Source organism: Maylandia zebra, linkage group LG1 (genome assembly GCF_041146795.1).
Source record: "Maylandia zebra isolate NMK-2024a linkage group LG1, Mzebra_GT3a, whole genome shotgun sequence".
In the NCBI taxonomy this organism is placed as follows: Eukaryota; Metazoa; Chordata; class Actinopteri; order Cichliformes; family Cichlidae; genus Maylandia; species Maylandia zebra.
In genome coordinates this window covers 8,307,796-8,325,545 of record NC_135167.1, presented here as the reverse complement: position 1 = coordinate 8,325,545, position 17,750 = coordinate 8,307,796, and the positions used below count along the sequence as shown (strand labels likewise).

The 17,750-nt window shown below is 39.3% G+C and overlaps 1 protein-coding gene across 1 annotated transcript in view; it reads right to left on the bottom strand.

The window, feature by feature from the left end:
- Positions 1–17,750, bottom strand: part of thsd4 (thrombospondin type 1 domain containing 4) — a 48,281-nt gene that overhangs the window by 29,540 nt on the left and 991 nt on the right. The window contains exons 2-7 of the mRNA XM_004539719.2: positions 17,439–17,493; positions 17,127–17,196; positions 15,635–15,957; positions 13,987–14,419; positions 12,825–12,927; positions 9,137–9,273 (exon numbers count right to left, since the gene is read on the bottom strand). Coding sequence (XP_004539776.2) covers positions 9,137–9,273; positions 12,825–12,927; positions 13,987–14,419; positions 15,635–15,957; positions 17,127–17,196; positions 17,439–17,467 — 1,095 coding nt within the window. The 5' untranslated portion in view covers positions 17,468–17,493. The remainder of the gene's footprint in view (positions 1–9,136; positions 9,274–12,824; positions 12,928–13,986; positions 14,420–15,634; positions 15,958–17,126; positions 17,197–17,438; positions 17,494–17,750) is intronic.

Genomic DNA, 17,750 nt, shown 5'->3' with positions numbered 1-17,750 from the left:
ACAGCAACAAAAGTCTACAGCTAGTCCAGCAGCTCTTACAGTAACCTTATAGCACTGACACTGATGGTTACTATGTTCAGCTACTCAGTTTAATGTGTTAATATGCCAACTTCTCTTAATTTGAAGTAAACAAAAAGCCCTCGATTAGCATTCATTTACATTTGATCATGAACTAATGGACAAATTGAAATGTCCTGTAAAAGTTAAGGAAACCTATTATATAATAAAATTGCCCACAGTGGGCATTAATGAGTATACCAAATTTAATGCCAATCAAAGCAACAGTTGTCTGAATATGATGGCAAAACATAAAAGAATCACGAACCACAAAATTATTAGTCACTCTAGGTATCAGCCATGTAATTAATGTAATTCAATAACTGCCAAGACATTTTCTTATTTAAAAACCAAACAAACCTGACCCCACAAATGGAAAACCAAGCTAAGGTTATCAAGATTCTATCTGAAAATGTCATTGCAACTCCTCACTTAACCAAAAGTAAAATACAGGAAATACATCAAATGGAGATCCCATCAAATGCAGACACTTTTCTTTCTCACAGCTTGATTGAGGCCCAAGGTTAAATACCCCCAATCTCCTGAGGAAAGACTTTATGAGCTGTAGCAGAAACCAGCAGAGACCAGGAGAGACGTGATGGAGCAGAACAAGTGTCTGACCCCGAACCTGAAGTGCTGAAGCCTGCTGAAGCTCCACAGGTCACACAGAGGCAGTAACCAGGCCGATGTGGGCCAGTTAGAGCCGGTGGGGGGCAGCAGGGGCCCATTAAGATCCAGGAAGCTGAGGCCTGACTAAGACATTAATCTGTCATCTCCCTCACATCTTTATATTCATTTGTCTTAACTGTCATCCAACTGGAATTTCTATATCCAAGACCCCTGACAGCGACAAGTGCCATAACAAGTGTCTCAGTAACTCTGGTAGGTCCAGTGCTGTGGCTGTATACATGAACCTGACGTTCCATTCCCTGTATAATAGAGCAAGAACCTGTGTCTCAGGAATTTTGTAAGAAATTTGTGTCTTGTTTTCTGTACATTTTATGCTACATTTTGTTTAAAAAATTGAAAATGCAGAGTTAAAAATGGAATTACAAGCACATTTCAAGAGCTTTGTGTCTGTGTTAGGAGAGACACCTAATATAAAGCCTTGACAACAAAGGCAAGATGGACCACTATACACCATAACGAACTGAAATACACAAAGAAGTAAACGCAGGCCCAACCACACCAAAGAACCAAACAAAACAAAAAAAACATGGATACAAAAACTCAGAACTGGTTCAAAGTCCCAGGAACTTGACAGAAGCATCAAAAAGCAACACACCATGCCACAATCTAAAGAAACAGCTGACAAGCATAATTCACACCTATCAGTCTGCAAAGGGTTTGGGACTCCAGTGAACTACACTGAGAGCCATTATCTACACATGGTTAAAACTTCAACAATGGTGAATCTTCCCAGCAGTGGCCGACCTATCAGAATGATTCCAAGAGCACATCAGCGACTCATCTATGAGGTCACAATAGAACCCAGAACAACATCTAAACAACTGGAGGCCTCTCAGCTCTCAGTTAAGGTCATTAAGGTAATTCTGTTTTCTACCAGAAAATCCTGGATGATAGTGTCCAGCCATGGGTTCATGCCCTGAAGCTCAAGCAGTGATTATAAAGACACTAGGAAGTCCACTACTGAATGAAAGAAAATTCAGGGTCCAAGTGATTGTCCATAATCATATCCAATTGTGATGCTTTGAAAAGACATTTAAAAACTTAATGTGCTTTTTTCAAGTTTTATATTAAACACTTTAACCTCCATGCCAGGTCATACACCATGCTGAAGTATCAGAAGAGCTAAAAGTAAGAATTTCATATCATATCTTTTGACGTATGTCTATTAGCTGAAGACAGGCTCTGTAACCATGCAGTGAGTGATGACGGGGAACACCCTATGAGTGTGCAGCTGGGGCTTGTACTGACAGAGATGGGATTGAGGTATCTCTGCCAGTCTGTGCCAGGTTGGCAGCATTGCAGAGCTCTCATCCCCTTTTTAACAAGTCTGTCTGTCCACTACAGTTGGGGATGCATAAAACAGATGCAGCTGTCAGAGTAAAGAAGTGAGGAGTGGCCTTGGCTGTTGTTTGATGAGTTTTGGCCTGAGCCATGCTCTGGGATCTGGATGCTGGGAAACATGCCAGTCAGGGAGGAAGGCCATTGCTAAGACCTCACCATTGCACCGGGTTGGATATCCCATAATTCTGTCATCTTCATTAGGAAAGAACAATTCATCAAAACCTGTACTGGAATCTGCCTGGTCAACCTTTCAGTTCTTATCAGCAAACATTAATCCTAAGAGAGACCAAATCAAAAATATTTTAAAGACCAATACGAGACATAATCAATTTATTGTCCACACAGATCAAGAAAATTTAAACTTCAGCTTTCAGAACTGGATTTCCTGATTTAGATGGTTCCTGCCTAACTGTGTTGAACGGCAGGGAGTAGTGCAAATCCACTACTGCCTCTGTAATAGTTTAGAAAAGATAGATTTTCTTTCCTCAGGTGGGCCCACCACCATCAGAAGAAAAGTGTGTGGTCAGTGATCGCCCTTTAAAAATATACACACCCTTCTCAAATGCACTTCCTCAGTATAAAAAGGAGAGAACTCACAGCTGCACTGAATTCTCAACATAAAGGGATCTTTCTTTCACTGTTCATCTGAAATGAGTAACTACATTCATAGGACCTGGACTTTCCCATGTGCACATGGCACATACAGCTCATTGGAAATATTAAATGTTTCGGCTTTTAAAAGATAAAGGTGATCGTACAAAAACTTATCAGTCAGGATATTAAATGTCCTTAACAAGTCAAAAATTCTGATCATAGAGACATAGTCTTATAATTTTACCAAAATTGTTAACCAGTTTCTTAAACTATTATATATGTCACATGTAAAGTTAAACAGTCTAACCTAATCCCTATGGAACCAAAAGAACCTTTTGATTACATGTCCATAGCCATTTATGTGTTAATGTCCTGAACAATGACTAACTGTTTAGCTTGACTTTTCTGTGTGGAGTTAGCATGTTCTCCTCATGCATGAGGACTCCTGGAGCCCAGCTTCCTCCCACAGTCTAAAGACACGCACGTTAGGTTCACTGGTGAACCTGAACTAGCTGTAGGAGTCAATGAGAGCATGAATGGTGGTCTGTGTTTCTCATTTATCTTCTCTTTCCCATCGTTTGTATTTTGTCCTTTTTCTTTAATGGTCTCATTTTTTTTCTCCTTCTCTTACCCCTCACCCCAGAGTGATCACAGTAGATAGCTGACGCATCATCCAATTTAAAAGAGGTTATTTCTCACTACTGTCACCTGATGCTCGATCATACGTTATCATCTGATTGTTGGGGTTTTCTTACTAATATTGTGGGGGGCTCTAGGAATGTTGACCTATCCAGGATGAATGAGACGAGAACTGGAACTTAGGCTAAGTAAATTGCTGGATGGATACTGTAAAAACAAATGGAAAGCAAGGGCAAGAACAAGAAAGTAATCCTGAAATCTGCCAAGCACTTTACCATACAGAACAAATGATCCATGTGAAGCCACCAACCAAAGGGTCCAATCTCTGGGGCATGTTACCCACAATAATAGACTGACCACTAAACCCACGAGCGGCATGCGTTAAGCCTGTAACCAAGCACATTTCCAAAATGTTATGCCATTTTAAGTGCACATGCAGCAAGAAATTTCAATATAGTCAGTGAATTGAGAATAAAATACCATAAATTTGTCCAATCAGAAGAAAATAAATCATAATCAATTAGGTGTTTGTCCATCAGGTTAAAAAATATGTGACCAAGTCCAAAGGTCAGAGGAAGAGAAAGAACAGAGGAGGGCAGTTATATGCATAATATCAAAGATGTCATGGACCACAGTAACTATGAACTGTGTGGTAAAAGGCCACGTTTTCTCTGTAATCAGTAACAGATCATCACCACAGCAAGCGCATAACTTTTATGGTTTGAATATGGAGAGATAAAATAACAAACTCATTGAGAGACATTTCCTCCTAACCCAAAAATATAGTCCAAATGTTATGAATTAATTTTTCATTATTATGATTAAGTGTCAAAAATTTGCTTGTGGTCACGGTTGCAAACCACAATGAGACCAATATGAATTCCACAGCTAAAATTACGTCCAGACACTAGTGCAAAGGTTTGTGGGGTTTGTTTTTAAAAAAAAGAAGAAGAAGAAAAAAAGAAAAACAGCTCAAGATTTAAAGAGATATTAAAGAACTGTGAGGTAGTGGTTGTAACATGGGACTGTAACAATGATTTAAACTCATGACTTTGTTCCCTTGCTCTTCCTGACCGCTCATCTCTGTTGTTACATGTCAGGGGTGGGCAGCCTTTTCCTCCTGCCGGCCACGAGGACTTAGATAAAGCAAAAAAGCCATAAACTGGATGAATCAAAATGTAGGTAAAGGTTACACTGAAACTGTTATTAACGTTACAATAACCCAAATGCTATTTTGACAGTTAAATTGCCCTACATCTTGCCAACTATCTCATGCACTACTGAACAGGTCACATATAAAACACATTGCACTGGAATCAAACTACCAGCAGCAGAGTCGCTGCAGTAATCTCCCTAGAGATTGCTCAGTATAATGTTGCCTTGAGCATAATGCTAGGGGTTATTTTGATCCTTTTTCAGTATGTGTGAGATGGTCTAGTTCCAGCACAATGATGCACACATATTCACACACAGCTTAAAAAGAGAATTTCCAACAGAGGGAAGGTTCACTCAGTCAGAAAATAGACTATAAGCCTAATAATAATTAATTTTTAAAAAAATCACCTGAGGCAATAATTTGCGCTCCTCATTCTACAAAACGAAGAGCTTGATGTATAAAACACCATGTATCATTTGAGAAATGTTATATTAATTTATCTTGTCAGGTGTAAGAGAACGTGTTGGGGTAGTCAATCAATACTGTAAAAAAAAAAATAAAACTGCCCAAGTTATCCAGTAACAATCCATATACAACAACGTATGCAAGTACTTTTAATCAAGCATCATATTTAATTAAATGTGTTCTTCTTATCAAGCTTTATTCTATTAGAATTTAAAGGAAAATAATGTACTTAGTAGGGCATGACAATTATCTAACAGCTCCAGTTACAAGTACAATTATTTATACAATAAAAGTAAGAAAAATTCATAAAATGTAATGATTGGATATAAATTAAACAACTACATGAGTTAAACTAAAAATAATTAATCTATTAGTTATCTGAAAAAAATGGGATAACTGTTTGAGCCCTTGTTTAAAGGAAAACATAGTTTTAGATTTGTCACTTTTCATATTTAGTTTAATTTTTAAAAAAGTAAAAAAATTGATACATTATCTAAAAGATCCATAAAAATGATCCTACAGTCCTGTATGAAACATTTGCTCCAACTCAACTAAATACAACAACAATATTCGGCTTTCACTTTATCTCACGATTAACAATAATTTATTGATCTAATCATTGGTGTAATATGCATGAACCTTGGACTTTTAGTGATATTTACCGATGCCTCCCCCTTAATGAACCCATTTTTAATGCAGGACTTGAGAGTATTTATAGTGCTTCAGGAAACACTCTGAACCCCTCTCTCATCTGTGGTATCATTTGCTAAAATGATGAATGCTTTAAATATTTACTTTGGAAACATGATACACAAACACTAACTATAAACAGCAAACGTTACACATAACAATTTTTTCCTTCTCGAGAATAGCACACAGTTGGACAAATACCTTTTTTCTCTGGTAATGTGCTTTGGACGTGTTGAAAAATGTACAACAGTAGTATGTGCTATGTACAGACGGGCTCTGACCTGCTGGATCGACTAAGTTTGAATAACTGGTGAAAAATTATTGTATGATTTGGCTCTCATCCAAATACAGAAGCATCAGAGTCTCTGGCAGAGCTCTAGGAGTATATCCGTAACACTTCTCTGTGCCTTGGGGACAGTTTAACAGTTTGTGCAGTAGCTTTGTGTGAGATATCTTCTGATTAATTTGGTGTCAGAGTCTTTTTCTTCACAGAAATGTAATAAGTATTAAGTTTACTTTATATTAATTTAGTCTAGTCTAGCAAATAGCCAACGAAAACTGTTTGAGACAAAAGAAAGTACGCAGATTTTGATGAGACAAAGAGAACACGGAAAACTGCAATTAAAGAAACACAGAGCTTTAAGTGGTGCTATAACAACCATCCAAACACAGACCAAACTCAATTTGTTAGAGCCAACATTTCCCATATGAGCTAAAAAATAATAATAATATCCATCTTGGCCTGTCATTGTTGTTGTCTTTTTGGCCTTCCCATATGGAAAAGAAATAGAAATGACTTATGCCAAACATTTGGGTTTTTTTTATGTCTTATAACATTTACTTGTCTCTTTCAAAAATTTCTAATGTAATTATCAGAATTAAGTATTTAAAAAAAAGGTTTGTGTTTTTCTATTCCATGTGGATTACCATGGAGAAGCAACTGAAAACAGCAATGAATGTATGAAACATGTCGTAAAATACAATCTGGTATTTAACTCTAAAGCGCTCCTGTTGTAACTTTCAATCATGCAGCTTCAATCTCCAAAAAAACTCAGCAAAGTGGCAATAATGTTATGTATTTCAGAGGTAACACATTACCCACTATCACACCAGCACGATTGACATTTCCTCTCCAATAAAATGCCAGAAATAGTATACATTATAATGCGTTTTAACAGGAAACAATGCATGGATATCCAAAATAGATATAGAGTGAATGGCAATAAAAATATCATTATTATCATCACCAATCTGGGTTTTAGGCCAGTTACTGGTCAGGTATGGAAATGTTACTTCCATACTTGACCTGACCTTGCAGTACTCTCTGCTCATCTATAGAGCATAGTAGTTGGTTGGCTCCTGGGTCCAACTGGGCTTTTAAAAGCAGAGCAGCAGCAGAGCAAACTAAATCACTGAGTAATTTGGTATTTTGATCTGTTGCTCGCGTTAAAAAATAGATGAGTAGAAAGTTTTAAAATTTTATGTTGAGTGGGACTTAATATCCTGAGCAAACCACTGAATATCAATAGCTATGATACGTGACTCTAGAAGACAAGGATCAAGTTAGAGGATCACATTTATGTCAGCAGGACTAATCCTGTGGGGATCATTACAATCTCCATCAGAAAAAGTCTTATTATTGAAATACTTGACACCACTAATACATTTGACTTCACAAACATTGTGCTACTGATTTGATTTTTAATGTATTCTACTTAGGGCGACTGTGGCTCAGGGGGTTGGGAATCGCATCTGTAACCGGAAGGTCGCCGGTTCGATCCGTGGACTCTCTGTCCTGGTCATTGTGTCCTTGGGCAAGACACTTTACCCTACTTGCCTACTGGTGTTAGCCAGAGGGGCCAATGGCGCGATATGGCAGCCTCACTTCTGTCAGTCTGCCCCAGGGCAGCTGTGGCTACAACTGTAGCTGCCTCCACCAGTGTATGAATGTGAGAGTGAATGAATAGTGGTATTGTAAAGCGCTTTGGGTGCCTAGAAAAGCGCTATATAAATCCAATCCATTATTATTAAAGGTTTTTAGGTTAGTTTTTTTTTTTTTTTATCAATTAGTTATTGCAGCATTTTGACAAGCTACAGGGTATCATGTGGGTCAAGCAGAGTGCATCAAACCAGCTGACTATCAGCTGATCCAAAGAGGTACCAATGATGACTGACACTTCAAACAGTCTGTTCAAGCAGCCAACTTCCCCGCGATTCCTTCCTGCTCCATGCTGTTGCTGTTGCTACTTATGATTGGATCTGCTGCTTTTCCCCTCTACCTGCCCTGCCTCTTTCTACTGTGGTCTTTTTTATCAATATAGTTGCAATGATATCTCTTGTTTCAGAGATTATGTATATTCCATATGTCAGGTATATATCTTCAAGGTCCTGTAACCTCCAGGAGGGGAGGGAAAACCTTCAGCGTCAACTGCAAACATTTATAAATTCCCACAATAATATGAAATTCCAATCATGACTCTGATTAAATTAAATTATCCAGATGTTTTCACATTATATCTTGGCTTGTAGCTGGGGGGATGTCCTGTTCAGAAGCCTGGACCAGCTGAGAAAATCTCAGTGGAGAAAGAGATGCAGAACAAAATCTCCTTTTCCGAAAAAACTTCTTATGAGTTTCAGTTTTTAAATAATAAGCCAGAACATGAGAAACTGGAACATAAATGGGCATTTGCAGATTAATCATTTTTTGATTCAGACACGCAAAACAATTTATTTTTGATGATTCAACAGTACCCATGTGAAGGATAACAATGCCGATGAATAGTGTGCGTTAGCAGTGAAATGTGAGATCAGAAGGCTTTCTGTCTTGATTAAATCTTAATGTCGCAAAGACTGTTGCTGGATTACAGTTCATGGGAAAGACACTGGGTTAAAAGAGTAAGGTCAGCACAACCAATTGCAATTGAGCCGTGTTTTAAACACATTTCTTGGAGTTAAACCCTGATCAAACAACAGTCACAGTGAATCCAGCACAATGAATACATACCTAACTATAAGCCCACACAGCAACAGCGTCCTGTTTCCAGTAGGGTAATTTTTTTATTTTTGCTGCTTTGCGTCACAGATACTGTACAGTCATGATTCTTATGCTGTGCTGCCCTCTGGTGCTCAAAGCCATCTTTACACCAGTGCTACCGCCTAAGTGTGTAAAGGTTTACTTATATTATAAATGTTTTACACTCCATCTGTACATTTGAATCACTGCTGCTTTACCCAAAAAAGAGGTCATGAAGAGAAAGTGAAGCTCCACTCTAAGGTCATGAAGGATGCAGCAGAAATGCAGCATGAAAACATACAGAGCTTGATGATGACATATTATGTTTGATACAAGTGAGAACAGTTAGAACAAAATGTTGCCCATCTCAGCAAAGCCCTGCAGGATCTTGTAAATAGATGTAATCATGTAGCATGTAGCATTACAATAAATAATACAAAATCCTTCTCTTTTCTACAGTATGTCAGAAAAAGGGTCAGTGTGTGGCCTACCGTACACTTTCCTGCCACACAGAGAGAAGTTTCATTCTGTCCACATGGCGTCCCGTCGATCACCCTTTCTGATTGTCGCACGTAGAACCTGAACCCTATGGCCCGGCAGTTGAGTTCACACTGCTGCTCAATAGGAACTGTAAACAGATTTAGGTATCATGATATAAAGACATATTTCAAGATATGAAAATATGCTGGTTTCACAATACACACAAACAAAAGTAAATTAAAAAAAAACATCAACACATCACTGATGAATGTGCTGACATCCATCTTTAAATATGTGTAAAAAGTTTTGACACTCTCATTGTGTGAATGAAATAAACGTAGATTTTACCATTAAATTTATTATTTTGTAACTACATGAAATCCAGCTGGATTTAAAGACTGAATCCACATTGAAATAAATTGCATATGCATATATGATACATGGGGAGTAACTGTACTTTGATCATATATTTAAATTTGCTAATCTTTTCAAGCACATATCCTTTTGGACACTTTCCAGGCACCATCCTGACCAGGCATATTAAACTACTGTTTTTGCCTTTTATGGTCATATTCACCAAGTTTTTTAAATCATAAGAGTTGTTATGGTCATTACAATATAATGTTTAAGCGCATAATTTACCAAAACATTAGAGTTCTGTGAAAAAAACAAGTGTTACAGTTTTACCCTGTGGCTGTATTCTGAAAAGAACTAAAACAGCACTGGACTGGCCTTGGCTGCTGTTTTAAAACTAAAAGGACAAATTCTCTCTCTTTAAAATGTTAAACATGTTCTACAAAAAAAGATCTTTAATATTGACAAAGGATTATGTTTGATGCAATAAAAGCTGCAAAGTCTAACCTCTGCTTTCCTTTATTCGTGTGCTTTACCAATTAGATATGCTACAAGCCCAAAAGCCAGGCATTTCTTAAACAGATGTACAAGAGTATGTTTAAGCACTGCTCAAGATGGGTGTCAAATGACCCAGACTTAACCTCGTATGTGTACCTGAGGTTATTTAATCTTTATATCTGTCTTATCCATCAGTTAAGGCCACAGCACACAGACAAGATCTCACAATACACATCTGTTTGACAGGATATTATCTCTGGAGGCTGGTATTTCCATTAGCTCAGACAAATGACAGATAGTCAGTTGTTTTGACTGTTGCCTGGATACTTCAGGTGAGTACGTTAAATGAGTTCGTACGTATGAACATTCATCAGTAAGCCTACGGACAGGTGGCATACCGTAGTCCTTACATCAAGCTACACATCAGTTTAAATACGTCATGGGTCAGGGAGCTGAAGGTGTAACACAGTGTGAACATGCAGTTAACTGTGAAATGTGTGACCTCAGGGTTAGGTGAAGCTACTGACTTTGAGCGGCATTTATTACTTCTTCAACAACACTTTACAGGTATTTAGTCATCTCTGTGTTTTAAACTGAGGTTTAGGTTTGCTTTTTTTTCTTTTTTTTTGCCTGTCCCGTTTGGATCTTTAGCCATCAGAATTGTTGTCTGAAGGCCAAGAAAGATGCCAAGCGGCTTTACTTTACCATTTGGATCATCATGGCCTTGCCATATTGGTCCATATGATTGACCTTTATTGTAATTATGTATTTATTTGATTAGATTTTTGGTTGTTACAGACGGGACAGACATGACTGGCGGATAGGACAGGGAGAAAAAAATGAAAGAAAGAGAGGGAGAGAAAAAAAATAGAGGGGAGAAGAAATGGTGAGAAAGGGGGGGAAGAAAAGAAATGGCCAGCACCTCCTCCCAGCCCCTCAGCCCTGACGGTTCACAGAACAGGGGTGAGTGGAGACCCCAAACCTCCCTCCGCCCGCTCATATGTAGTGTTGCTGGGTGTTGTTCTAAAGTGCATTTAAAACACAGGAGGGCATGGTGCTTCCTGCCAGAGAGCAGCAGGCTCCTCCCGAAAACCCTCAGTGCATTTAAAATTGAGGGTAGGGCACCAGCACCAGAGGTGGGTTTGAATACACAGACCATCCTGTGGATGCTGTATAACGTGTCCACCCCCAAGGCCCTATATGTATGTGTTATGAGAGTATGAGTAATGCAGATGTCTAGGTTGTGGATGGTGTAACACAGTGTGAACATGCAGTTAACTGTGAAATGTATGACCTCAGGGGGTTAGGTGAAGCTACTGACTTTGAGCAGCATTTATTACTTCTTCAACAACACTTTACAGGTATTCAGTCATTTGTGTATGTGACATACATACACAAAAGAAGCAAAAAATAATCCTAATATTGACAGCGCTAAACCCCTGCTTTAGTTTTTACGGGGGATTAATTGAGTACTGTCAGTCTCAAAGTCTGAAACGTTTGTCTCTGTCAAGAGATTTCATGGCTCAAGCCTTTTGACTTAATCATGTTGCCCTCAGGATGAACTGTTAGCGGCCTCTCAGCTTTTCATCAAGTGGCATCATTAACTCAAAATTTTTAATAGTAAAAAGTCAGACTTGGGATTAGAATATTTTTTATCTACCTGCAAATTAGGAGAGTGCAAGGGCAAGACCATTACAGTGACGGTAGCCCAAATCAATACTGACTGCAAAATTGACATATGTGAGGAAATTTTGCCCTTTTTGCTCAGTTAAAGACAGTAGAGACACAGTGTCCTTGTTATATGCTATCTGTTATTCTGGGGTAAATATGCATTTAATTCTAAAATAAAGTGAAAATTAATTTATTTGTAGCTCTGGCTCTATATACCACTACAATAGATTTTAAAATCAAATCAGTTATATGACAATGAAGCCATGAGCTTTGAGCTTTATTTCAAGGGGTTTAACAAAAACTCTGCATTAACTGTAACTGTCCAAAGTTTTGAATTAGTGTTTTATAGGATTCCACTGTAATTTTAAATATGAGGCCCAAACAGATGCCAGTGCAAGTGAAGGTGCCATCATGAGATTGAAAGACCAAAATAAGCCTCAGAGAGAGAACAAAAAACTGTAGGACTAGCCAGATCAAAAATCTGGTATATTGTTAAAAAGAAGGAGTGCTTTGGCCAACTCAGTACTAAAGAACACAATGACCATTATTTTCATGGTTAAGAAAAATTATTTTACAACTAGTCAATTAGTCGATACTGCAAGAGTTTCTCAAGGTAAATAAATGGGATCAGTCACCTGATCTCAATCCAACAGAGTATGCTTTTCAGTTATGAAATATAAAAAAGTAGCAACTGAGGGCAGCTGCAGAAAAGGCCTGGCAAAGAATCTCCAGAAGGGAAACACAGCATTTCATGATGTCCATGGGCTCTAGACCTCAGGTGGTCACTGACTAAAAAGGATTTTCATCCAAGTATTAAAAACAATATATACAATCCTTACAGACAGTCATCTCGTTCTCGTCTCTAACAAAAACTAATATGTCAGGATGTACAATCCTAACATATTAGTTTCCTGCTTATATGTTTTGCATTTTAAAGAGAAAAAAAGTCATACTGCTTGTATATACAATCCTTACAGGTAATACAAAGTTATGTGACAACTCTGAATTAAAGCAGAAACTCTACATTTTGATCATATATCGACTGTCTGATTGACTGTCAACTATGGTGGTGTACAGAGGCAAAACTACAAGAAATTTTGTCTTTGTCCCGCAGATTATGAACCTAACCATATATACAGTTTATGTATGCTCACACTGCTCATAAATGTAACCTACCCTCATTAAAAGGTTCCCACTCGTACAGTCTGCCCATGAAAGGCTGGTTGTTGTAAGATGAACACTGGACAGCCCGGATGTGCCTGCTGGATGGGGGACAGGCCTGTGGAAGGACCAGTGAAATACAAACATGCATTTATTTTCCATGAAAACACCAAGTCCGACAGGTAAATCCCTTTGTAACTACAACCGCGTCTCACTGTCACGCTCTGTAGCCACTGATTTACTGATTGCTACAGTGAGCCTTCACTGTTTTAACTGTTTCCACTCCTCCACTTGTAGCGCTGTCTTTTTAACAAAAGCACTTAGATTCCAAGCATATATGAAGGCTCCAGAGTGAAACCCAACCTCCTTTAAGTCTCCATACATTATATCATTTGTCTAAACAAGACTGGTCTGCTTTACTTTACTTGAATATCTGTCATCACACAACATAGAGATAATGTGCAGAACCAGAGGTTGTTTCAATTCATTTTAATGCACAGAATCAATTCAATAACCTAGAAGATTATCCACATACTCATGCATTTAAGCTGGTGTTAAACTCGTGAAGGTGCTTATGATTAAGATTGATCATAAGCTAATGATTAAGATTATGGGTTTTTCCCTAGTAATTTAAATAAGGTTTAATGTTTGATTCAAACACACAGACAAGTGCAGCTCTCTGGTGAGCTCTGCTATAAAACATCCACTCATAAGTTCAGTATCTCAATCAAAAACTTTACAAAAATAGATTCTGAGATGGTTTTGAAGATTGGTTTCAAGTTTGAGCGGTGGCCATGTGGCTCTGGAAAAGTATAAACTATTCACACCCAAAGCTAATGAGTCCACTACAGTGCAATAAATAGCATAGGCTTTCTAGTTTCTAATTAATATTAGGTGTTCTTGTTCAATTCTTCAACTCAGTCATTGACAATTTGACTAATAAACTCTAAACACATTTGAACCAGGTCTAATTATCCAAATTAAACTGTTATGGTAGTAGAGGACACATCTACTACATGTCTAAACAGTATAGGGCTTCAAAGTTAAAACTAATGGTTTATAATTTGAATGCTAGCTTTTCCTTTGCACACACAAACAAAAGGAGCATTAAAAATAATGAAATCCAGATTACTAACAAACCAGTCTGAGAATACAAACAAAACGCAGACTTGCATACATTACTGTTGCAGATCCTGTAGCGAGCATGCTCCCCAGCACAGAAGGAAGAAGGCAGAGGGTTGTAAGGTCTCACTTGATGCTGCTTAGGATTGGACATGTGGCTGCCTGTATGGTGCTCCTGTTGGACCTCAGCCTTGTTGGCTGAACTAGGCTGGTAAAGGGGAGCCCAGACTTGGTTATTTCTGGGATGCTGTGTCCTGGCATTAATGTCGGGTCTGCTGTAGAGATGGAGATTGCTGGAAGCATTAGGGTTGTTTAACCTGTGGCTACCATGGCCTCTAGCTGTGGGGTGGTGGGAATTAGCTGCAGCAGAGCGTCTGTGTCTGTGTGGGCGAGGGATCTTAGAGCCCTGGCCTGTATCCGTCTGCAGTGAAGTAACATAGGGCGCCCTTCCATAGCCATACTTCCCTGGGATAATGTTTGTTACCCTCCTGAAAACACAAACATATTAACACTTAGTGTGCAAGTGTAGTTATCACTTCATCTCTAGGCTACACATGTCCCTATCGAATACCACAGAACTGAATCCAGTCTGCTACCGTATTTCTACCGACAATGTTTTAAACTTGAATCAATATCTTTTTTTATTGGAAAGGTTTAGGTTTAGCGAAATGCCATCTTTTATTGAAGAAAATGTCAAGGCCCGTCTTCTGAACTACAACTTTTGTGATGCACCAGGATCTCATGGGCAGAATTCTGGGAGCTTTTGTTGTTATTTGGCTCCTTCGATTCCAACTCAAACAACCCCCCATTACTCAGCTGTCAGTGCTATTTGTTTAAAGGCAACCACAACAGGAAGGAGGTCACAAAGCTGCCAAGCACAAGCCGGGCTTTTGATTCCAACCATAAAAGACTAGTTTCCACTGCAGGGCAGTCAGATGTGCCCACAATGATGGCTCCAAACAGTCACTTTTAGGCTGCGCTGCTCAGCATGCAGCACAGCCATACATGACTCACTGAAAAAGCACAGAAGCTGAAATACTTTTATTTAAAAAAGGCTCATTGTGCCTTATAACACATCAACATAGTCGCATAAAATGCATAGATATAGAAATATGAATTGCAATATTTGTTCAAATGTTAAACATTTTGTAATTTTCAGATAAAAAGTTTAGTAGTTTAAGTAGTCGCAGGGTCATGAATTCTGACAGTAACCTGGTCATAAGTCATAGCAGACTGCCCTTTTAACTAGTGTGTGGTTGTGGAAAAGGGGGTAGGGGAGGTTGTATACAGAAGACACAGAGGGGAAAGGATGATGTTCATTTCGTATAATGGTCTTGACCGATAACGTTGCCAAACAGTTATGAGTTGACTGAAATTAAGTAAAACATCCTCATTCACTCCAACATATTTACATAGTGTGTCTAACCATCAGTGTCACAGAGTATGTCACAGTCAAGCAAGATGAAATATGGAAAATAATTTTTGACATTGTACTTTTTGTCAGGATAGCTCAACCTGTGCCAGATGCTACATTAGTCATCTTCCACCATGACACGCTATATGGACTAAAAGCAGTAATTGCTGGGCCCAACTTCTTTTCATTTGCAATGCCCCTGTCTGTTGGGTCAGATTGCTATTGTGCTGGCAATCCTACAATTAATCCCATGTCTCTGTGCAGAATAATATCTGCTAAAAGTGTGTACCTGCGCCCACCAGGCCTGTTCTCCTTCTCTTTTCTCAGCTCTCCACGGCTGCTGCTGTTGTAGGGTCTGACTGTGCTGCGGCGCAGAGGAACTGTAGGCCGAAGAGCTGAAACTATATGGCCTGGTTGATGAGGCTGAACACCAGCCCCTCTGGAGGGGTACTGAGATGGAGCGTACACGGGTAGGCACGGCCTAGTCTGTTCTTGTACTCCTTTTCCACAGGTCCGGGAGCAAGCTGACCAGGGACCCCAGACACCCCAAGATCCCTGAATTTCTCCATGCTCTGCCCTAACTTCCTCGTGGTGCTCTGCCCTCTGAGGAACCTGCATGGAAATGAAACATCAATTAAGGGCATCACAAAGTGCAAAGAAGTGGAAAAGTGCTGCAAGATCTGAATGTCAAAGATTTGTGGAAAGCCTCAGCAAGACTTTAATCTTTAAAGATAATGGCTTTGAATAAAAGCTTACATTGGGGACCTCATCACATCACCACAACTATCCTGCCTCTCTGCCCCCCACCAGTGCTCATGAAATAGACCTCTGTTCATGGGAATAAAGGCCTGATTTGGCTGATTAGTGGGTGTCTGTTTGTGGTCTATCCCCTATTGGCTACCTGTGCTTCTCACTATTGACTGTGTCGCTGTGCCAGGGACATATTAGCAGCGATCACTCTCTGCTCTCTGTTTGAGGAATTTGCCAGCAGGAGTCCTTTTCCAAGCTGCCTTTATCCGCAAAGTTGCGTGGAAATCCTGTCTTTAAGGAGTGCTTTGTCGCCTTTCACAACAACCTCTCTGGGCAAACACATGGCTGTAGTAAAAGCTCAGCTGCCTTTGACTTTTAGTGGATGGAAAGAGAATACAAAAGCAGTAGGGAGAGTTGGCAGGGAGCTTCTTCTGCTGTCAGTCAGCCTGTGCAGCTATTCAGGGAAGCCCTGGACCACCCCTCCGCCTCTTCTGCAGCTTCGGCTTTTGTAACCCAAAGCCACTGTCATCTCTGGGTCACCCAAAGGTCACACAGCTGGACCCCCAGTAGAAACACACGGAGGCAATTCACACACACACCCTTCTTTCTGACAGTTCTGTTGGTCAGCCATCTTCCATTACTTGTGTCTCTGCGGGGGTCAAGAGGTGGATTGCTGACAACTAAAATCAGCCCTCTTTGTTTGGCTAAGGCCGACAGATGTTTTCACTTTCCGTCTCTACAAGTACAGATTATCACCGTGGTCAGGTTACCCCTGGGAATACTCTTATTCACTGTTTTGGGTGGCATTTGGCTGTGCTGGTGAGAAACAATCATGCATGCCATCTTTGGAGATGAGCATTCCTGTCTCTTTTTCCAACCAAGCAATTAGACTAAAAGATAAAACACCAAAAAGAAAAATTCCAGGAAACATTTGATGGAGGTCTACCATCATGAGAATTAGGACATCAAGAAAATCACACATGTTAGAACACTGACATATTTTTTCTAGTAGCTCCATCTCCCATGCTCACCTTTCTGTGGTCTGTTGTGTGCTGGCTGCCCAGGGGATCTGACCAAAGTAACAATAGCAGCATAGACAGTCTGTAGGAACCAGAGAGAAGTAATTACTGGTCATATTTACAGCTTTACTCCAACTGGTTTATTGGCTTACAATATAAATTATGATTTGCTGATACTACTATTGAAATATTGCTGAAATACTGACATACTGTTATTCAGCTTCTATTAAGGATAATCAGAGAATGAGTCAGTCTCACAAAAAATGGGAACACAGACATAAATCTGAGGTTAACCACAACTGAATGCACCCGATATTAATTTACCTGACAGTCCAGACACAGCCTCCTTTCATACTTCCTGGTTTCTTAAAGCTGTACACTTAAATGTAAAAAGAGAAGTTGACATTAGCATGCACCTGAGTGGTGGTGACATTTTCAGCTCTGATGTGAGGCTACAGTCCAGAAGCTTCAGAGAGTTGGATTCTGTCTAATCACGGTCCATCTACAGAACAGACTCAGTTTACCTTTTTAGCTTGGCATATATTCAAAGGAAACGTTGATTCTATCAAAACTGGTACCTTTTTTTCCTACCACTTCACTCTAGAATCCATTTGAAAAAGACTTTTACCCACCTGA